Source organism: Topomyia yanbarensis, chromosome 1 (assembly GCF_030247195.1).
Source record: "Topomyia yanbarensis strain Yona2022 chromosome 1, ASM3024719v1, whole genome shotgun sequence".
NCBI classification, from domain to species: Eukaryota; Metazoa; Arthropoda; class Insecta; order Diptera; family Culicidae; genus Topomyia; species Topomyia yanbarensis.
Window position 1 is genome coordinate 51,049,595 of NC_080670.1, and position 23,549 is coordinate 51,073,143.

At 36.8% G+C, this 23,549-nt stretch overlaps 1 protein-coding gene across 2 annotated transcripts in view; it reads right to left on the reverse strand.

Moving 5' to 3' along the window:
• Nucleotides 1-23,549, reverse strand: part of LOC131677591 (uncharacterized) — a 98,478-nt gene that overhangs the window by 16,011 nt on the left and 58,918 nt on the right. For both annotated transcript variants that reach the window (XR_009303399.1, XM_058957483.1), the window contains exon 2: nucleotides 18,103-18,918. Coding sequence is in view for 1 of the 2 variants with exons in the window: in XM_058957483.1 (XP_058813466.1) it covers nucleotides 18,103-18,892 (790 nt within the window). In the remaining variant the exon portion in view is untranslated. The remainder of the gene's footprint in view (nucleotides 1-18,102; nucleotides 18,919-23,549) is intronic.

The window sequence follows — 23,549 nt, forward strand, 5'->3', positions numbered from 1 at the left end:
CTATGCTGGCTTATTGTGAAAACTTTCAGTTGAAAAATAATTTTAAAACACGTCTGCAAAAAATGAGCAACTGGATAGATCCCCAAAATAAGATACATTGATTACCCGCCAAAGTAGCAACCTGCCATAATAGCAGAAACTCATCCTCCCTGCTGTTGTAGGAAGGATCTGCTCTGCCCTCGCAGGTAGGAAAGATGCAAACACCAAAAAGTCACTGTCAATAAAAATAGTTCCTAAAGGCTTGATGAGATGTTGCGAGGCCCCCGATGTTCTCTGATAGCGGACGCTCGAAGCTCGAACAACAAGAGAGGTCACAAACAAACGACGAACACGTAGTTACTGAAGGAGGAAAAATCACGTTCATTTTATTTGACTACCTGCCGGATGCGTAGCGAAACTTTCATTGGTATCATTCTCGTTGGCCGGAGGTGGTGCACTTTGATGGAAACGATTCTTTGAAGTAGTTTACATTATTGGAAAAAAAATGTTGGAAAAAATTTAATAACAGAAAAGTTTCTTTCTTGTACAATGGAAGGTTGAATCGATATTCGAAGGAAACGCACGGGAGTTCATAACAAATCACTTATGCGCTACCTTCAGGAACCATATCAAAGGAGTCGCAGGGTAATTGACGTTGAAGGCAGTATAATAAAGGTAAGTATTTCTTAACTATGAATAATTAGTTGAACAGATCCCGATTATCATGGACAAATAAAAATTATATTTTGAAAGAAGTCATTTTCTTTTTGGGGTAAAGATGCCAAGCTCAGAACCAAAATGCGAATTAGAGTAGGCACAAAATATGTCCTGTTTCGTAAAATACTATAAATATGTTTGTAACGAGAAATCAATAAGCCATTGTATATTTGTAGTCAATATTCCCAGAAAGTGTTAATTGTTTTATTTTGAGAAATTAAAAGATTAAAGAATTGGTTAATGCAAAATCATTAAATCAATGGCTGATGATCATGCCATCGTTTAATTTCATATAGCCATCTAATTAAATATAAAAAATCTCATTTGAACTGAATAAGCTAAAAAGATTATACCCACTGTTGAAAGGTTTAAGCAGAGATAGCGGTATCACCTTGTTAAAAACCTAACCTATATTAAAAGCTCTGCTTAAAAAAGAATCCGCTCGTAGTTCTCCATCCATTCACTGTCAGCTCCACTTTCAACATAGGGCAATATTAACGAGCATGCTACCAGACTTGCCAGGTGACACAGGAGGTAAGGCCTTGATATCATACGCACATCATCACATGTTCGAACTCCGACCAGGAGGCAGTGTACATAGCATCAGTAGGTGTCCTATACCCTGTGAATCTGCTGTAAAGTCTTTCGAAAATTGAAAGTCAAGTTCCAAAACGAAATAAAATACATAACAAAGGCTTAACTTTGTTTTTACTATCATGCTGTCAGTAGATGCTATATCCAGTACCTATCCGTCACTCTCTTCTCCCAAGAGAGATCAAATAAACCCGTCGGACAACGGATCAGATTAAAATAATGAACTTGTGGCAACTTCAAAGTAGCAAAGGTCTGCCTCTTATACGAACCGCAAAAAAGCTTTCTGCATCGATGGTAAACGGATGGAAAGTGCAATAATCAACTGCTGTTGGATATCAGGAGCGAGCTGTTTCTGAAGACTGGAAGATGTCAAAAGTAAATTAAATTCAATATTTTCTATTCTGTCATCGTCGGTGCGGCAACCAGCAGGCATCACGTCTGCCAAACGAACAATGTTAAAGACAGGTAGAATGAACAAAGACCGAGAGCTGAGAAGCTGAAACAGTTTTCATTTAGAGAACCAAAAGAAGCATAACTGTGAACAATATTTTGCTTCCTCACATGCACTTTTAGTGCAGAGCTTTGACTCGAATTGTCTTGGAAGCTAAAAATAGCAGCACTCAGTTGAGTGATGGAACAAGAGATCCTAGAGTGTCTCAACTGTTCGTTGATGAGAGCCTCCTTCCCCACCCTCCTCAAAGAAAGGTTGACACTATTGTGCCACAGAATAAATATTGGGTTTCAAAACCGGAAAACTTTCCTGAAATGATGCTTCATGTTAATGCTTTACTGCCATTTCCCCATCCCCTTTCGTTCCGAGGACAGCGAACGACACGTTTTTCAACAACGTGCACAATATAAACACATAACGATCACACGCCCCCATTCACCCGAGAAAGTCCTTTGACTGCAACCATGTTCATGGGAGGAGTGTGGGTGGTTATTTTTAGAACGGCTCTCAGGATTTGAGTCAATGAGTTTTCGCTTCGAATGCACTTTAGTCAACCTCTGTGTGTCGGCTACAGACAGCTTCAACGGGCGGCGGCGACAGCAGCCACCTCCGGTGGACCGCCGGATGCTGCGAGGTAGAATGTAACTGCTTTCCTCAAACTCATCCCGGATATTTTTTGTGTGACCTGTGCTTAAGTAAAATTTATCGTCCTCGTTTGTCGACGTTGTTATTTTTTTTCTTTTTATTTTGCTCTTTTCTGGCCAAGTGCAGTCCAACGAGAGGTAGATTTAGTTAGACGTAAATTTGCTCGATAAATTATAGAAATAAGTTCGACGGCGCGGCCGGTGAAATCTGTTCTCCTCGGTGCTGTTGTTCTGTTCTGCGTTACAGAGAGAGAGACAACGTTAAAATATGTCTGCGAGTCAAAGTTTTTCTTCGGGCGAGATTCGTAAGCATCGGTAAGATTGACGATGGAGAAGTTTGTTGGCGAAGGATTCCATATGATTTGAAAGCTCCAGAGACAATTTTGAAATGAGACTCGTGAATCAGTGTCAGATACAACAACATTCTTCGCAGCAGCATTTTTTCCCCGTGGAATATTTTGAGAAGGTTTCTAATATCAGTGTTGTTGCATTTTTTTGCCTTTCTCAATAGAAAGGTATTGCAATTGCTCTGAAAACCGACCGACAGAAACCGAGTGACATATACCATTCGATTCAGTTCGTCGAGTTCGGCAAATGTCTGTGTGTGTATGTATGTGTGTATGTATGTATGTGTGTGTGTATGTGTGTGTGTATGTGACCAAAAATGTCACTCATTTTTCTCAGAGATGGCTGAACCGATTTTGACAAACTTAGTCTCAAATGAAAGGTGCAACGTTCTCATAGGCTGCTATTGAATTTCTAATGGATCCGACTTCCGGTTCCGGAATTACAGGGTGATAAGTACGAACACGCAGAAAATGTCGATTTTAATAAATTCTGCAATGAATGTATAAAGGTGAAAAATTTTCCAAAATATGACCACAACTGCTTCGATTTGTAGTATTAGGTCACTAACATCCATTCAAAGTCTATTTGGCCACATTGGCCACCATCCTCGGTTCCGGAAGCCCCGGCGGAAGTATCTAAATTCAGAATAACAGTCACATCGGTTTCTCGGAGATGGCTAGACCGATTCGACTAAACTTAGCCTCAAATGAAAGGTATTGCGTCCCCGTAAATGGCTATTTAATTTCATCCCGATCCGACTTCCGGTTCCGGAGTTACAGGTTGTGGCGTGCGATCACATAGCAAATTGTGATTCAAACCGATACTCCGATGAAAGCAAAAAAGGTAAAAATTTCGCTAAAATGTCTCTCAAACAACTTAAATTTGCTGTTCTAGGTCACCGACGGCCAACCAAACTTTCGTTGACTACATTAACCACCATAGACGGTTCCGGAAGTGCCCGGGAAAAGCGGCCATCTTTCAAAATTTACGAACTCACATCAGTTTCCCGGAAATGGTTGGGCCAATTTTCGCAAACTTAGTCCCAAATGATAGCTATAATATCCCCATATATGTCTATAAAATTTCGTACGGATCGCTTATATGGTTCCGGAAATATAGACTAAACCGTCCGGTCACATATGAAATTCCCATATAAGCCGGAGACTCAAATTTTTTTTCAAAGGGGGGACCTCATGAAATTTCAGAAATCGAATTCGTATTTTTGATGCCAAACATCTTTAAAATGCATGAAACGTCGAGATTTTATGTTATCTCGAAAAAATTTTTTTTTATAAAAATCGACTTTTTGGGACTGCCGATTTCGCACCTTTTTGCCTTTCTCAATAGAAAGGTATTGCAATTGCTCTGAAAACCAACTTTTTAACGGAGGCCCGGAGGGCCGAGTGACATATACCATTCGATTCAGTTCGTCGAGTTCGGCAAATGTCTGTGTGTGTATGTATGTGTGTATGTATGTATGTGTGTGTATGTGTGTGTGTATGTGACCAAAAATGTCACTCATTTTTCTCAGAGATGGCTGAACCGATTTTGACAAACTTAGTCTCAAATGAAAGGTGCAACGTTCTCATAGGCTGCTATTGAATTTCTAATGGATCCGACTTCCGGTTCCGGAATTACAGGGTGATAAGTACGAACACGCAGAAAATGTCGATTTTAATAAATTCTGCAATGAATGTATAAAGGTGAAAAATTTTCCAAAATATGACCACAACTGCTTCGATTTGTAGTATTAGGTCACTAACATCCATTCAAAGTCTATTTGGCCACATTGGCCACCATCCTCGGTTCCGGAAGCCCCGTCGGAAGAATCTAAATTCAGAATAACAGTCACATCGGTTTCTCGGAGATGGCTAGACCAATTCGACTAAACTTGACCTCAAATGAAAGGTATTGCATCCCCGTAAATGGCTATTTAATTTCATCCCGATCCGACTTCCGGTTCCGGAGTTACAGGTTGTGGCGTGCGATCACATAGCAAATTGTGATTCAAACCGATACTCCGATGAAAGCAAAAAAGGTAAAAATTTCGCTAAAATGTCTCTCAAACAACTTAAATTTGCTGTTCTAGGTCACCGACGGCCAACCAAACTTTCGTTGACTACATTAACCACCATAGACGGTTCCGGAAGTGCCCGGGAAAAGCGGCCATCTTTCAAAATTTACGAACTCACATCAGTTTCCCTGAAATGGTTGGGCCGATTTTCACAAACTTAGTTCCAAATGATAGCTATAATATCCCCACAGATGTCTATAAAATTTCGTACGGATCGCTTATATGGGTCCGGAAATATAGACTAAATCGTCCGGTCACATATGAAATTCCCATATAAGCCAGAACTCATTTTTTTTTTCAAAGGGGGACCCCATGAAATTTCAGAAATCGAATTCGTATTTTTGATGCCAAACATCTTTAAAATGCATGAAACGTCGAGATTTTATGTTATCTCGAAAAAATTTTTTTTTGTAAAAATCGACTTTTTGGGACTTTGCCGATTTCGCACCTTTTTTCAGTTCAATATTACCGTGGCTGTTTTTTTTTTCAAAATTTTAGAACTCGAACTCTTTTAATGAATATAAACAACGCACACATTCTCGTGATTCATAATTGAGAAAGGCACAATTGCACCGCTAGGTGGATTAAAATAGGTTTTTTCATTTCAGAACTACATTTTTTGTCTTTCTTCAGGAATTTATCTGATTAGTATAGATTTTATATGAGAAAGGAATTCCATTAGAAAACGAGTGACCATAAAATATGAGTATCGTCGATTCGAAACAAAACGTAACTACAACGTGTTCGGTTTATGCGTCCCCATGCAGCCAAAATAAATTTATACGAAAAGTTTTGCGCGATAAAAAGATGTGACATTTTTGACAGAAACAAAAAATCATGTTAAAAAATTATATTGCAAAAAAGCCATTTTTTAACTTATTGTTTGTTATCGACAAAAACTTACAAAAAAGGAAACACTAAAATCCAAATAAAATCTTCCAGAATATGAGGTTTTGAGATATTTTAAATTTTGTTTCAACACAAGCAAATAATTCGTAAAATTACGTCATCCACCTTTTTCCATCAACAACTATCAACACGAGATCCAACAGATAATCAAAAACATTGGAAACATATGCAAATATTTTACATATTGTAAACATATCAAAGATCCACGGCACCGTTAAACTATCGCCACGAACCGTGTTTATTAATTGCAGTTAAAAATATAATTTTTTTATAAAAGATAATTCTAAATGACAAATCAAAATGCTCATAACAGGAATCGTCTAAAATGTAGTCGTTATCAAGATATTTTAAATTTTGTTTCTACAAATACAATTACTTCTATGAACTTTTCATAAATTATTCGAGTTTTCCCATCAAGAACAATGGGATTCTCGTAATGCAACTTAATTTTCCTGTAACTTTACTTTTGGCATTAAGGTGATATTGTGAACTATTTGAAAGCTACACGAAAACACTAAAAATTGGATTCATCTACAGAATTGAATCAGCAGACCATGTAGATTAATTATATATTCATTATTTTCGTGTAGGTTTCATATCATATCGCTTTGATGTCAAAAGGAAAATTATAGAATTTTTGGTGATGATGTACTAAGTAATAATGCAAAATGAAATAATGCAACTCTCAAAAAACATTATTTGAGACTTGAAACTTTCAGCTTTTTTATAAATGGTATTAGGAACAACTTTGTTGAAGACATTAACCTTCCTTAAGTGTTAACTTTTTGTAACGAATAAGGTATTAGCGAGTCATATTGACCCGGATTCCGAACTCAGTTTTAAGATACATTTTCAGCCGAATCTATATGAACTTTTACCCAAATTGTTCGATTGAGTTTTAATTTTCAGTTTCTGGTAAATATTACCGTTTTTGACTTGGTTGGCTAGTGGGAATCGGTGCCGAATGGGGTCCTGTTTGGCATACATAGATGTATGCAGAACCGTCATCATAAATAACAGATTTATTGACAGAATACTAATAATAAAACAAACAAAACAAAAATGAGAATGTATATGTCAAATGTGTACATGATAGACCGATCTTGGATGTTCCGGATTACGATTCCGATTCCAGCTGTATAATAATATTTCTCATAATATTGAACGAGTGACAATGTGGTCAATCAATATGTAATTTTCTTGAAAGTTTATATAAAAACCTCTCTAAAATTATATTAATACTTTGACTCAGCTATTGACCCTGAATTCTACGTGAAAATCATCCAGAAGACCCGAAACATCCATATAATAACACCGCAAATTTTTTTTTGCGGATCTTCCGGAAAGTTTCAACGCAACCAGGATCTTTGTTACGGACACAAATACTATTCCTTTGCAATAATAATTCTGAAAAATGATAACCACAGACTTGCAGAGCCAATTACCAGTTAGCCAAGCCGTTACCAATAGGGTCTCTATGCCGGTCAAAAGTACGAATTGATATGCGAATGATATCTCCAAAAATATTTTCGGAAAAATCTCAGAGCTCTAGGACAAGATTCATGAATTGGCCTGCTCCACAGATGTTCCAGATCTTCCATTAGGTCATTATGTAGCAAAAAACATGTGTATACATATTTAGTACGAACTCATTCAAATGAAAAATCAAGAAACACTAAAAACACCTGGTACTAAGACCAACTTTATGAATCGATTAGGTCAGCGAATGTTCCGGACTTTCCAGATGGTCATTATGTGACCAATAGGATAAATTTTTCACTCGGAAGTATGAATTTATGCTAAACAAATGTTTTATGTCAACAAATAATTAAAAAAAAAATCAAAATTCTAGAACCAGATAGATGAATTAGATAGTTTTACGGATGTTCCGGATCTTCCGGATGATTTTCACGTAGAATCTAGTATCAGTATTTAAATCACAGTATTAATATCATTTTATATGGGATTTTATATAAGCTTTCAAGAATATTAGAAACCTTTACGATCAATTTCATTAATTGACCACATTGTCGCTGGTTTAGTATTATGAGAAATACTATTGAATCGCCGGAATCGGCATCGGAATCGTAATGCGGAACATCCAAGAACGGCCGTGTCATGTACAAAACTAACATGTACATGCCAACCAGGTCAGAAACGGTAATATTTACCAGTAACTGAGCACTCTAACGAACAATTTGTGTACAAGTTCATATAGATTCAGCTGAAAATGTGTCTTATAATTGAGTTCAAAATCTGGGTCAATATGACCCGGTAACACCTTATTCGTAACTTTTTTTGTACAGCCCTTAAGGAACGTCCGAAAATTCTGAACTCTATTGAAAATCGTTGCTCTCCATGAAAGAGGGAAAGTCGAGAAATTCAAAACTTCTAGGTACAAAACTTCAAACAGTTCTCGCATTTTGAACGTTCAATTTGGGTCATATTGACCCCAACACCTAAAGAAGGTTAATGCCAAGGTTAATGCTTTGTGTATCGAAAGATAAGGCAACTTGTGGAACGTGTTCGGAGCTATTTGTAGACATCATAAGCCAAGCCATATTGTATTGCCATTTTAATGATTAATCTCCTTAAAAGTGAGAACTTTATTGCAAGTGTATATATTAAGAGTATGTTTCCGGCAAAGTTGTAGAGTATGCTTTTGCCAACAACTTCGCTGAAGTCTTTATCTTAAAAACTTTCAACATTCCTGCTGGTTACTTGTGGAAAGCCAATTCCTTTATATAACTTTTTAAATATCATTCTGACATGTTCCATGTTCAGTAAAAAATACTTTTTGTTATCAAAATATACAACTTTCTATATTACAACATTTAATTATCTTGTGTATTTTCGAAGTAATTCGGCATTTTTTTAAAAATATGCTGTTTCAAATAGTGTTTGGCTTTTTATGATAAAACGACTGAGTCAATAATGTGTTCAGAATGCTTATCAAGAACTTGCTAGGATTTTAGTGATTAATCCTCTTAAAACTGAGATTTTTAATTAACTTCTTTCGTAGAAGAAATTAGCTGAAGATTTCGGCAAAGTTATGGAGATTGCTTTTGTGATCATCTTTGCTGAATACACTGCGTCTCTTGTTTAATTATTTTAGAAGTTATAGCTAAGAAGCTCGTTATATTTAAATGATCCCCACATTTTTTGAAATATCGTTTCAAATATTATTCTAACGAGTTTCGTACATTAGATAAAGTGATTCCCATCATCAAAATATGCAACTTTCAATAACACATATTTTTGTATCTCGAGTATTTTCAAAGATATTGGAAATTTTATTCGTTGAGTTTTGTGTTATCAATATAACGTTTCTTATTGAACTAGGACCGGCTGCCCCTTCAAAAGTTACTATCAATGATTCTTTCGCTAATTTTCTCAAAAATTACCCAAAAACTTCTAAATTACAAGAAATAGACCGATAATCTCCTCTGAATCTGATATGTATTTTGATAAGACGAACTGATGCTCAACCTACGATGTTTGAGTAATTATGATAAAAAAGTTTAAGGGGCCATTCACAAACAACGGTATCGTACAAAACATAATGCGATAGTAGGTCATTATACGCATTACATCTTTGTACATCCATAGTCTCCAATACCATTACTTGAAAAACAAACAATTGCCAAATTTGTGGCTGATGTTCAGATAATATTGACGGGAAAAACTGCGTCTAATATCTCAAAATTAACAGTCAGCACCGTCATTCAGGAAGTCGACACTCATAACGCCCAAAAGGGCACGAAACAAAGATGAAATCAGATATTCGCGAACATAGACGTGACAGTAACCACGATGATGACACGGAAGTGTACGAGATAGAAAGGAACGACCACTAAGACGCTGGTGGTTAGGAAAAATATTTCCAGCCTAGTAAACAGGTCTCCACGCGCAATCGCTAGTCGATCGCACGAGATATGTTGGACAACCATTGCGTCTAACAAAACTCAGATATTGGTCAGAATAAAGTCGATTAAATCATACACAAATTGAATTTCTGTGATAGGTTAGTGCACTGTATGCTTAGTACCCGATCAGAATGAAATAACAAGATTGTAACAGAACACAATTTTTGTAACATATTGTGTTATAAATTAGGTCTCGTTAGTTGTTAAAATAACAGAAATTTATAACAAGTAACAATGCGAGATATAGTTTTGAAATATTTCTGTTATGTGTTTTTGATCGGGTATAAACACCAGGCCTCTTACTAAAGCATGCTAGACAAAAACATTTCAATTAGCTGATGACAATATAGCCGAGAAGACAGTTTTTGTTTTGCAATAGTATTTCTATTGTCCGGAAAATCGTGATATTTTAAACAATCGAACAATATGCAAGAAAAAGGCAAAAAATTAAACAAACCAAAACGTGGTAACACAGCGATTTTTCTGAGGTGTTCATCAACCCACGAATTTTATACTATCGTATATTACAAATGTTGTTGACATACAGAAACATACACAGTAACGCTGGGACTAACTCTCGTGATTTTATCCTTACTTTCCATCGGATGTCAATTGATGGTAAACCACTTAATCAATGAATCATAATAAACTCAATATTGCAACCAGCAGCATCATTTTAGTCGCTTTCGATAGTTTCCAATTAATGTCTATGAAAGTTGGGAAAAAAAACGTGACGATACAGTGAACAGACATCAGTAGGCTATCACGGAGAGCGACTAAAATGTTGTTGGATTATTGTTTCGATTTCTTGTTTGCAGCATATGATTTCCTTTTTTTTGTTTGTTACGGAATAAAATGAGAGAGATTATCAGAGATCACGGAAAAATGGATCAATGAATTGAAACATTGAAACTATTTCTGGTAAAACCTGTACTCAAACCGACATTACAGCTTTGCTTTGTTCAAGTAGTCAAACATCTTCCAATTCGTATGGTAATGGTGGAAAAAAAATTGTGCGAATTATTTTTATTAGAAAACAAACCAATTATTGAACAGATTTGTGTCAATATATTTCTTTAAGGAAGTGACGTTAGAAAATATCACCAAAATCATCATAGAAAGTTGGCCGTACACTTACGTTACACTTCGGCAAAGGGGAAGCAAGTGCGATGTATTCCTTTCCATGTGTCGGAATCAAGAGATGCCAAAATTATTGAGCTTGTTCATATTTATAATTTCTAGTTATTTTAGTGGTGTCATCAATGATACATTTAACAAATTTTACCTAAATTAGAAGGTATTAGTAATCAGTGTTAAGTGATTTTCATTCGATTTGTGGACAATTTTCTTTAATAGAGTAAATTCTGAGCAGTTTCATTTTGTTGATTAAATCATTGCAATATATATGTTGATCCTATTGATCACCAAAAACTCCCTTCCTAATATAGTTTCATTTAAAAATATATCCAAAAATTGTGTTAGCACGATGCCTTAGAACTGGTAATAGTTGCAGGACGCCAGATCGAGGAAATAGAAGTTGAACCGTTTCTGTGCATCTACAAATCGCTTGCTAAATCAGAAAATGTTGTTCAAAATTCAACATTCTTTTAGTTTAAACATTTTATGGATAATTTTCTACTCATTTTGATAAGACGTCTTCTACACCTTTTAAACGTGTAGCTTAGAACACCTTGCGTTTTCCAGCGGCGTCAAGGATTGTCATATTCGGTTAGCGCATAAATGCTGTGAACTCTAGAATATCCATTGTTGTAACAAGAGTAAATTTTAACTTGTAAATAAATTGAAAATGTCTCTTGACTGTCGAGCTTATTTTGTAAGGGATATTTTTCGGCTTATCAGTTGTGAATTAGACATCGAAAACAACAATATTGTTTTTACTTCCAACTTTTCGATGGATTTATTCCACCATTATCAAGGATTAATTTTTTTGTTGTTTTCTTGTTATGTTAAGATTCGTGGACAAGTAAACCGTCCTAATATTTTATAAATAAATAACAAAAATCAAATTCAACATCAATAATTAGTTCAGTTATTGAGCTGATATTTGTAACTGTTAGGGCTAAGGAGAATGGCAATAATCACATGTATTTGCCTTACTTCTTTTTGTGAGCAAATCTTGCCTAATCCAAAAGTTATAGCTGTTTAGGAACGTTGTTTTTTATAAACAACATTGGCATGAAGGAGTTAACTGGTTTAAAGTACTGTCTTATTTCTGATGTAAGGTCAATACCCTTGCTACCATTCAAAAAACTAACTGAACACCAGGCATTGCATTTATCGCTCATATGAGTAAATGCGCCCGGATAGCTTGCTACTGCGACAATAAAAACTCACATTTTCACACGAAAAGTTATTGGCACTCACACAACTTCTCCGGATAAATACAACGTGTTATTTCTCCGGATAAAAAAAAAACAGCCGGAGAATGAGAGAATGAGTTTGTCACGGTATTCTTCATTCGCTCGCTGCTTTCCTGTCGTTATTCCAAAACACGAAAAAACAAGTCTATCATATTTCTTCGCCGCTTTTCTTTGTAATTAAGTGTATTTTTTTGAAGTTTTAATTGATTTCCACAAAATTAGAATTTTATCATCTTCTCCGGTGAGAAGGAAAAAGTCAAATAAATTTTATCCGGAAAATCATTCTCACGCTATTTGTGGAGACGGAGAATTTTGCGACTCATCTTATCTCGGAAAAGTTGGACCTCGGATAAGCTTCTTCTCGCGTGAGTGAGAGAGAATTACAATGCCTGCTGAACACACAATCTAGTTTCGGATGGAATCCGGACACGTTATTTATTATGCAGAAGCGACGGGGACGGATTTTGACAGCGATTTATTTACTATTTTTTGTTCGATTCTAACCTTTACTCGGGTGCGCGACGTTTGGCATAAATACGTTAGGCATAAGTACGTTAGGCAGGAGTCCCTCAAGGGTCTCATTTGGGCCCGCTATTCTTTATTTTATTTGTTAACGACATTTCCTTCATTCTAAAAAATGTAAAAGTTCTTATATATGCTGATGATATGAAACTATTTCTAGAAATAAGAAATGGTGAAGACTTTCAGACATTTCAAAACGAAGTAAATATATTTTATACATGGTGTAATAAAAGCCTGCTGAAACTGAATGTAAAAAAATGTAATTCCATAACATTGAGTAGAAAGAATAATATACAGAACAATAGAATCTTATTGGGAAATCAACAAGTAGAAAAGTGTGACAGAATAAGAGACCTAGGAGTTATTATAGATTCCAAAATAACATTCATAGATCATTATAACACAATAATTAACAAAGCAAACAGCACACTAGGTTTTATTAAACGCTTCAGCTATAATTTCCAAGATCCCTACACAATAAAAACATTATATGTAGCCTATGTGCGTTCAACACTAGAATATTGTAGTATAGTTTGGTCGCCTTTTTCAGCAACGCATGCAAACCGGATAGAATCAGTACAAAAGCAGTTTTTGATGTTCGCTCTTCGTAAACTAGGTTGGACTGGACTACATTTGCCATCTTATGAAGCACGGTGCATGCTAATTGACATACAAACCTTGAAAGATCGTCGTGAATTTTCTATGGTATCATTTGTAAACGACATTGTATCACATCGTATTGATTCAATCGAACTTTTATCGAAACTAAATTTTTATGCTCCTTCTCGACAACTACGTAACCGCAGCATCTTTTGTACAATTCGCCATCGCACTAATTATGCCAAGTTTGGCCCGTTAAACCAAATGATGAATATTTACAACAAACATTGCGAAAGCATTGACTTCACTATGTCGAAAACAAAACTTAAGCAGCAGTTTAAAGTAAACCAAAATTTTAACTAGTGTTAAGTTAGTTTAATAATTATTGTAAGAAACCGGTCTACATCTGATTGACGACTTGAAATAAATAAATAAATACATACATACGTTAGGCATAAGTACGTTAGGCATAATGGACGATAGGCATAATGGACGATTGGCATAATGTACGTTAGGCATAATGGACGATAGGCATAATTCACAAAAATATAAAAATAATCGCAAGGATTTCGTTAGAGATTTCGCTTGTTTTTTCAGGTTAGGAAAAAATGACGCTTTGCTATACCATACCTAACTCTGCGAGAGACTCCAAAATGAAAAATACCATGCGATATATTTAACCCTTGCAAGTGTAGTTTTTTTTTCTATTTTTCTATAGACGAGATGAAGAAAATATCCTTTCAGTTTTAATACAAGCAAATTTTTAGCCTTTTAGATGTATTACCAATACAGTTGCATCCAAATATTTAAAAAAAAAATCAAAATAATGAACAGACTGCTGTAAAGGCATTAAGTTAGCAAGGGACTGGAAGCTGAAGTATATTTTCAATATTAAGAGTCATAGTACTCAAGGGAGAGCAAGGAGTTGAAGATCGATTCCGACAGCATGAAATACAAAGTTAATTTACGCTCGTCCGGACATGCCGCAGACTAGGGTGATTCGCATTTCTAATGCCAAAAGATCCTAACTCATGCGGTAACAGACAAAGGGTTAAGTCGCCGGGAAACTCCAAGCCAAGCTTTTCTAAACTTTTTTTCTTCAACTCCTTGAGTACTATGGCTCTTAATATTGAAAAATATACTTCACCTTCCAGTCCCTTGCTAATTAAATGCTGTTACAAAATTTAACAAATTGACGCAATAGGTTGTTAACTAAAAAATGGAAATAAATAATGAACAGACATTAAGTTTTTGATCCAATGGAAACTGGCAGTGTTATATACAGGATCAACATTAGGCTACGGATTCTACGTTTGTGACGATAACTTTTTCGTTTCGGTAACTCAACAGTACAGGAATAAACTCTCTCACATCAAAGAGTTTCCGTAGTTCTATTTGTGATGGTCTCGAGAATACAGTCATTGTGCTTAAAAATACGGGAGATAATCAATACAGAACCAGCAATTTTCGTATATTCGTTGAATGAATAATAAAATGCATCATTCTTTCTTTCATGAGCTGTTCTTCTAGGTTATATATTTTCTTCTTGGAAAATTACACCTTGCATGCATGAAGAACTAATCTAAGTTAATCCTTACATGCCCAACTTTTTTATAGCGTTCATAGGGTTCAAGAAACACGAAGAACTCGCTTTGAAAGATGCTTCTTTCGCAGTGCTGGAAGCTGCTCAACACAATTCTCCTAGAAATTTTTCAATATTCTATATGCTAGGAAAAGATAGTCGAAGACGGTCCAAATTGATACGCTTAGCAGTTTTCAATAATCATGGAAAATAATGAAGATATATCAAAATTTCTTTTATCAACGCCAACTGTAAATATTAGACTAATAGCAATAACTTCAGTTCTAAGTTCTAATAGTCCCAGTTACTGGTCTTCGTTGTTTTTGTGAGTAAATTCTGCCTAAATCAAAAGTTTTAGCAGTTTAAAAACATTGTTGTTTAAAAACAACATGGGCATGAAGGGGTTGATGTGTTTTATTCATACCTTAATACAAAATAGACTGATTTTCAACAAGAGTAGTTAGCCTATTTTAGAGATGTGCAATTTGTTCATTCGTTCATTCGATGTTCATTCGTTCTGCATCTTTTATTTGAGAGAAGATTTCTTGTGGTATATACAATAGAATAAAATGTTGATCGAGTTTTATCAGAGTAATTCAAAATTTTTTAAACATTTGCGCTCTTACCACCCGAGGCTGTCACCACCAAAAAGTTATTTCCTTAAAGGATACTTCAATATGATAATTTATGCCTAACGTCCATTATGCCTAACGTATATTATGCCTAGCGTCCATTATGCCAAACGTCTTTATGCCTAACGTACGTATGCCAAACGTCCGTATGCCTAACGTATTTATGCCTAATGGGGTACACCCCCTTTACTCAGCAACCCATGAAAATAATCCTGGAAAACGCAACAGTGTGGTTTATTGTCAACATAATTTTTTGCATATTTTCGAGGTGGACATAGTGTAGTTGGTAAATCGATTGCCTTATACGTAAGCTCACATGGATTCGATTCCCAAACCCGCACATAGGATTATACATGGTTCTAACCCGAAAAGAGGCGAATGGCCATAGGGTTAAAACCTCTCTAAACGAAATAAAAAAATGAATGAAATATTAAAACGGATTAATTTTTTTGTTGTTTTCTATTTTTTTTGTTGTTTTCTTGTTATGTTAAGATTCGTGGACAAGTAAACCGTCCTAATATTTTGTAAATAAATAATAAAAATCAAATTCAACATCAATAATTCGTTGATGTACTATAGCTTTTCTTGTGATAAAGAACATGTTATTGGATTGTCTTAGATTTAGAATTGTTTTCATTAAGACCTTTTCAAAACTTCATTTTGTTTCTAGTGAAATTCATTAGAATTTAGGCAACTTTATGCAATAATTTTTTAAAGAACCTCCCGAAACAAATTCCTGCCTACGGGCCTGGCAACCAAGTTTCTCTTTTGTATGTACAATTACAAGCGATTTTCAAAACAAAAATAGTTTTCTTCAAAGCTTATTTGAAAATCGCTTGTAACTGTGCAAACAAAAGAGATAGAAATTAGATTGCTTCGGCGAAAATGTGCATTTACTGTAGTACTAAAAATCTCTAGAACAAAGCATTTGCAGGAAACTAACACATACACAGATATAAAAAGAAAACCAATTTTCGAGAGCCACCCTACCTTAAATATTTAAAAAATCATATCACTTGAACCATTAGCGAAAACCATATGGTTCATTCAGTAAAGTTGCATCAATTTGATTGTTTTATAACATCTGAAGTAACTTCATTATACACATCTAAAAATGTTGATATTTTGAACACCCTAACCACAAGGACCACCCTAATTTAACTAACACTAAAAATCAGCAAAAAGTACTAAGAAAGTTGTTCGAAGACACCATATATCCAAAACTAACGGTTTGGGCGCAAACAGTTTTGTCTTCCGAAATACTGCTTTAGGATCATGGTGCGCTGTGTGCAAGGAAACTTGAGACTGGTGACCCAAGATCGAGGAACCTGGAAGTCTGAAATATATTCGATGATGATTCACACGAATATTTCGACCAAGATAATGACGACTATGTTGCTTAAGTTATTATTAGACTCGACTATTAGGGTTTGAGCGCAGCCCTCTCACTATAAATCGAACGGCTGTTGTTTTTCAACATGCATCACTAAATCCATGTGGAAACGAGTATCCGCGTTAAAGAATTATCAAGAGAAAATTTAATCCCCTTTGACACCTTGACTATGATGAAAACAACTCGTAACGTAGGATTGCAACATTTTAATCCCCGTTCTTCAAGAAAAATCCCGTTTAATCGTTTGGAAAAGAAGTCATGTTCCTAACCTCGTCACAAAAGAAAATACTCCAGAATCCATAAAAGCTGTCAAGTTTTCAACAACCCGAAAATCCTTTTACTTTATATTACGTTCCCCTTCTGCTTGTTGTCAATTTCACTCTCTCTTTCTCTCTCTCTTTCTTTTTCTAGCATCTTGAATCACAATCTATTTCAACATTTTGAGTCTTTCGATTGAACGAATCAAACGGAAGGGGCGGTAAGACTCAGCACCAAAACGTATTGAATTTGTTACCCATTCCAGCGTGACATCGATCCACACTTCAGCGATATTCGCCATCACTCTTACTTCTGGGATAGGGAAGTGTGAAAGTATAGATATTAAATTAAAATTTATTTCATTTACTTTTCGTCGCCTTCAGGCTAGCTTCCATTTGATTCTGCAAAGGATTTTCCCACTCATCCATCTGGGGCTGGGAAATGGAATGGATGGCTTTCGCCACGATTCTCTTACGACTTCCACATTCAGTAATTTAATATTACGTTTTGCTTCGTAACTGGATCAACGCGAACGGAACGGGGTGTGAGTCCCGGAAGTGCCGTTGAAAGCGAAGCTAAAGGTAAACGAAAGAAGTGCCATTTGGAGTGTCCTCTTTTCTTGTTTGCGCGGGTGACACCCATGTGCAAATAAAAGAAGAGTGGGCGGCCGGCTGTCGGTAGGTTTCGCGTGGTCTAAGACAAAAAACGTCGACGGCCAACGACAGCCATTTGACGGATGATTGGGTGTTGTTGAGATTCATAATGCCCTTAATCTGACAGCGCTAAGCGTGATGGTTCCTTGTCGACGACCCATGAAGTAGCTTTGATGGATGTTTCGTTTCAGGATTATCAGATTATTGCTGTTTTCAACGATGTGATTGTTGATTTATTTAGATTTGAAGTTCGTTCATCTCATAATAAATAATTTAGTATGTCTTTGATTAGGCCATGTCATCCTTCGTATCTATGGCATAGTTTCAAACTTAAAAACGGTACTAAACACACATTGAAATGAGCTTCTAACTTTGAACATTCTGATAAAGATTTATCCCCAGAGAAGCCCCCCGAAAACAATCACAAATAATTTCTTACTACTGCTGCTGCTGTTGGCCCAGACGGAGCTTTTCCGGATGGTCGCCGTCCGTGCGATAGCCAGATTTTGGGCATCATCGTTAGCCCTCGCTAATAGCTGCGTTGTCGCTCCCGACTGTAGACTTGTTTTCCGTACCGTCAATTTGCTACTGCCACTGCCGGTGCCAGGTTTACCGGGGGCGGCTTCTACCGACTGTCCTCCTATGGTGGCTGCATATCTGGGTTCACACATGGCTTCGCTAGATATCCGCAGGGACTGGGAACGTTGGACTCTTCGTCGGGTTGGCTCCTCTAGCAAAACTGCCGCCGCCTTCGGTGGAATGTTATGCGGTATTTTGAAGTTAGCACTGCCCCCGGTTCCACCGAGTTCGACGTGCACTTTGGTACTGTGGCTAGAGGATGTTTGCAACCGTTTGAATTCGGCGTATGTTTCCCGCAATTTTAGCAGCTTGGTTTTCAGGTTGGCTTTAGCAGCTGCGGCCGCTGCCGTGGTTAATGTGTGCTGCTGATGTGGCTGCTGGTAATGCTCCCGCCCCGGTGACGAAAGTGGCCCGTATTTTGCGGCTGCCGCTGGATGTTTCAGGCGCGTTTTCAGACTTCGCAGCGAGGTGAAGGACGATCGCATCGAATGGCTGCGGCGGAACGGTTGCTGTTGGCCGTTTTCATTATCGTCACTGTCCTGTGGTGTATTGCCGGGGCTGCCAGCTGGATGGATCCGAGACGCTAAGGAGGAAGATGGTCGGGGAAGTGGGCTCGCAGCTAGTATGCTTTCGAAGCGCTGGTAATCCATGGCTTTTCCAAATTGCTTTCTAGATTCTGTATGGACGGGTAGGATAGAGAGAAAGAGAAAATGTAATGTTCAAATTTCGGCCGCATCCGAAGAGCCGAGAGCGAGAGGGAAAGAGAGAGAGAGAGAAAGAGTGTGACCCATTCGCGGAGTTTTTTTAAATCCAGCAGAATAAAGGTAATTTTTTATGACAGGTACACGTGATAATTTGTTGCGACAAATAAAAGCGTGGTCGTGCACTAAAATGGTTGTTCATCCAAAATGAATGACCACATTGCGTTTAATTTACTTATTTACACGTTAGATAAAAAAGTAGCTACGTAAAAATGATTCAATTTCATCGCTATATATTCACAGCTTTTTTGTAATTTAGTTACTTTTTAATACTTTCGAGGTTACATTGTATAGCAGCAATCAGCACCAATGAATAAAATCCTCCCCGAAAAAGCGGCTGAAAATTAATGTAATCAATACCCTTTCTACAGTTCAAAAGACAATTGAATGAAAAGAAAATTACCGATATCGAGTTATAGGAAATTTTCTCCGACACTAATCCGATTTGACAAACTTTTTATAATCCGATTATTGATATAAAATCCCGAAAAATCCAATCTGTTTCAAGGATTGCAGAAGCAACAGGACTACTTCACATGGCGGCTTTCAAGTATCAATTATTAACTTCTTTCACAAGCACTTTGGAGATTTTTATTGGGTTAGTTTTAACTGAATTCGTTATTCACTTCGTCTCATGAGAGTCCGACGCTAACTTAGTTATTCCATAACTAATTTACTTATATGTTTTGTGCCCTTCAAACGCAAATGAAGTAGATTGTACCTATATTTTTCTCCACTAAGGAGAAATATAGCATAGAAGTTTAAATCCTTTCATGTCCAAATTTTTTCTATAGCATAAAGGGTTCCAAAATTATTTTTCCTTGAAAATGGTGAGGTCAAGAAACTCGAATAACATTTTTCTATAAAGATAGGTGCTTCACTCGCAGTGTTAGAAGCTGCTCAATTCATACCTTTCAATGCTCAATACAATTCTTCTAGAATATCCACCATAGTCCAATTGCGTGGAAAACGTAGTCGAAGACAGTCTAAACTGATAGGTTTTAATAGTTTTCAATAATATTGCAAATAAGGAAGATATTTCAAAACTTCATTTTTCGTCGTCAACGCAAACTGTCCCTGACAGCACTGGTCAGTCGGAATCCAATCAGATTAATTGCAATAAATTCAGTTATTGAGCTGATACTTGTAACTGTTAGTACTAAGAAGAATGGCAATAATCACTTTTTTTTGGTGAGCAAATCTTGCCTAATCCAAAAGTTATAGCTGTTTAAGAACGTTATTTTTTGCCTTTCTCATATAGAAAGGTTATGCAATCACTCTGAAAAACGTCAACCTAATCCCGGCCCGGAGGGCCGAGTGTCATATCCCATTTGACTCAGTTCGTCGAGATCGGAAAAAGTCTGTATGTGTGTGTATGTATGTATGTGTGTGTGTATGTGTGTGTATGTGTGTGTGTATGTATGTGCGTATGTGTCAAATAATGTCACTCATTTTTCTCAGAGATGGCTGGACCGATTTGCCCAAACTTAGCCTCAAATGAAAGGTGCAACCTTCCCATCGGCTGCTATTGAATTTTGGATCGATCGGAATTCTGGTTCCGGAATTACGGGTTTCAGAGTGCGGCCACACAGAAATTTCTCATATAAACTATAGGAAAAATTAAAAATAGAATTTTTATTTTTGATGCTAAATGTGTTCAAGGTGCATGAAACGTCGAGATTTGATGCAAACTCGAAAAAAAAATTTGACTACGATTCACTTCTTTGGATTTTGGCACATTTTTGCCTTTCTCATATAGAAAGGTTATGCAATCACTCTGAAAAACGTCAACCTAATTTTTCGACTCGTTTAGGGTTTCTGGATTTTAACAGGGGCGTAGTTGATGGTTTACGGAGAGGGGTTACACCCCCCCCCCCTCTACTGTTCGCGCCCCTCCTTTAAAAATCTCCTTAAATCACCCCTCAGACCACCACCCCATCCAGCCCTCATACCCCTCCCTTTCAACTCCATCATCTTTAAACCACCACTATATCACAAAGCATACCAATTTAAGCTGGGGAGTCGTTCGTTCATGGGACTTTCGCCCTCTTCACATATCCACCCCCGCATGACAAAATGAGTTAGCAAGCAGATAACATTGATCTAATGCTGATTAGGCTAATGAAGTATGATATTTTTTTGTTTCAAGTGTTTCACCGTCGACACGTAGCTCATCAAGTTCGTGGTTGGCATGCCATTGTGTATAAGTGCAAAGTGTACTAAGAATTTAATGGACATTTCCACGATTATGTTGAACATAAAAAGCCTCCGTGCCATAGTTTAGAGAAATGAGAAAGGCATAATTGCACCGCTAGGTGGATTAAAACAGGTTTTTATAAATAACATTAGCATGAAGGAGTTAACTGGTTTAAAGTACTATGCTACAAGCAAACATCGGATCTGTCTTATTTCTGATGCTACCTTTCAAAAAACTAACTGAACACACAATCGAGTGTCGGATGGAATCCGGACACGTTATTTATTATGCAGAAGCGACGGGGACGGATTTTGACAGCGATTTATTTACTATTTTTTTGTTCTATTCTAACCTTTACTCAGCAACCCATGAAAATCATTCTGGAAAATGCAACAGTGTGGTTTATTGTCAACGTAAATTTTTGGAGCATATTTTCGAGGTGGGCATAGCGTAGTTGGTAAATCGATTGCCTTATACGCAGCTCACATGGATTCGATTCCCAAACCCACACATAGGATAATACATGGTTCTAACCCGAAAAGAGGCGAATGACCCTAGGGTTAAAACCTCTCTAAACGAAATAAAAAATGACTGGAATATTAAAACGGCTGGGCTCCTTTGCATAGTTGGGTTTGAAGATGATTTAACATTTTGCAGTGAGAAAATCGTTCATTAAATGAATCATTCAACCGACAAATCAGTTCGAGGCGAAGGGAATCGTACCGCCCGATACTGATTTAAGGGGCCAATTTCGACGAACAGAACCGCCAGTACTCCGGATATGCATTTTGTCGATTTAGAGTTTTCGGTAAAGTATCTCGGGGTGAATTTAGGTATTTTGATAACTTTGGCTTTGATTTAGATAACTTGAAACTGATCTGGATCAGATCTATCTGTGTATCGTAGAACAAAAATTTCTTCATCAAAGTTGTTTGTTTTGATGTTTGCAAGAAGATACCTATTCTCCAAACGTGAATTTTGAGGATTTTTTAAATTCAAAAATATATTTTTGTGTCTTTGCATTTTTAACAAAATATCATCAAATATTCGACTTTTATTTGTCTCAAACCACCACATAAAAGTTTTTTGAAGTCATATTCAATCTCTAATTATTTTTGTTTCTATTTTTTCAAATTATGTAGTACGTAGTATTTAAGCAGGGTTTTTAGCGTATTGATCTCAGAATTAGTTATTAGGTACTGGATTCATTTGTATGTATAATAATAGTATTTTTTCATATTATATGTATTGTATAGCATTAATTAGCTTTTTGTCATATAAAAAAATGAAGTTCAAAGCCCACTGTCAAATAAAAGAATGAAGTTTAAAGCTCACTGGAGCAGAGGAAAAAATAAGCTGCACTCCAGCGAACCTTTCCCTGCCCCACTAATGAACAATAAACAATAAGACCAATTGCAGCGGGCCGTGATTCTGATCGTGATATTGAGTGAACGGTTCAGATATGGGGACATGGTGATATCATGATTGTGTGGAAACGAGCGTTTATATGTTCGCGCTTGAGACCGCGTTTATAAATTTGTAAGTGCGAACACGGAGTGTTTTCATGTTTGTGAGATCGCGATGGAAGATGTGCGTGTATAATCGCGCAGACTTCGAGTGTTTGTACATTACAGTCTTTGAACGTGTGGGCGTTGGTAGGTCCCATGTGCTAGCTGATATATGAAATTTCACGTGTATAAATGCGATTGTGTAACTGTGTTTACAAATTCAACTTGATTCTTATATGTTTGCGTGAACCGCGAGTCTGGTGTTTAACTTTAAGTATCGGCTAGGAAAGAACGGGTTTCCCATTTCACTAGAGTTCCCGACAAATGTTACCCTTAAACTTGTTGTCTAGTAATGTGAGCGTATTTTTTTGCGAATGGTCCAACTGAAGGCATGGATCTAGGTTTAGAGGACCGAGGGTAGGGGCTTCCAGGAGGAACCGATTCAGTCTCGCGTGGAAGCTCCCGTTTGTTTGCCGTATGTTTTTTGGTATACTTAATCACAGGGGCGTTTTTATATTTGTGAAATCGCGGGCATAGGTTAGGGTGGATGATCCTATAGCATGGTGGATGATATTTTAGCAGAGAGCTCGAGCGATTGTATGTTAACGGGTTTTATAGAGAAGGCATGTGTGCCCGAACAGCTTATAATTTACTTTGAATAATTTGATGATAAAATGTTATTTTCCCAAGATGTTCCTACAAATACTACAAAGCGCCATCCATGAAAAGTGTAGAGTGTATTTTATATCAGTCAAAACTATTTTTAGTGCGATGGTACACCCAAAACGGCGCGCTCAGATTTTCTGTTTTTGGGCTCACAATCTCATTCCCAAAAGCAATC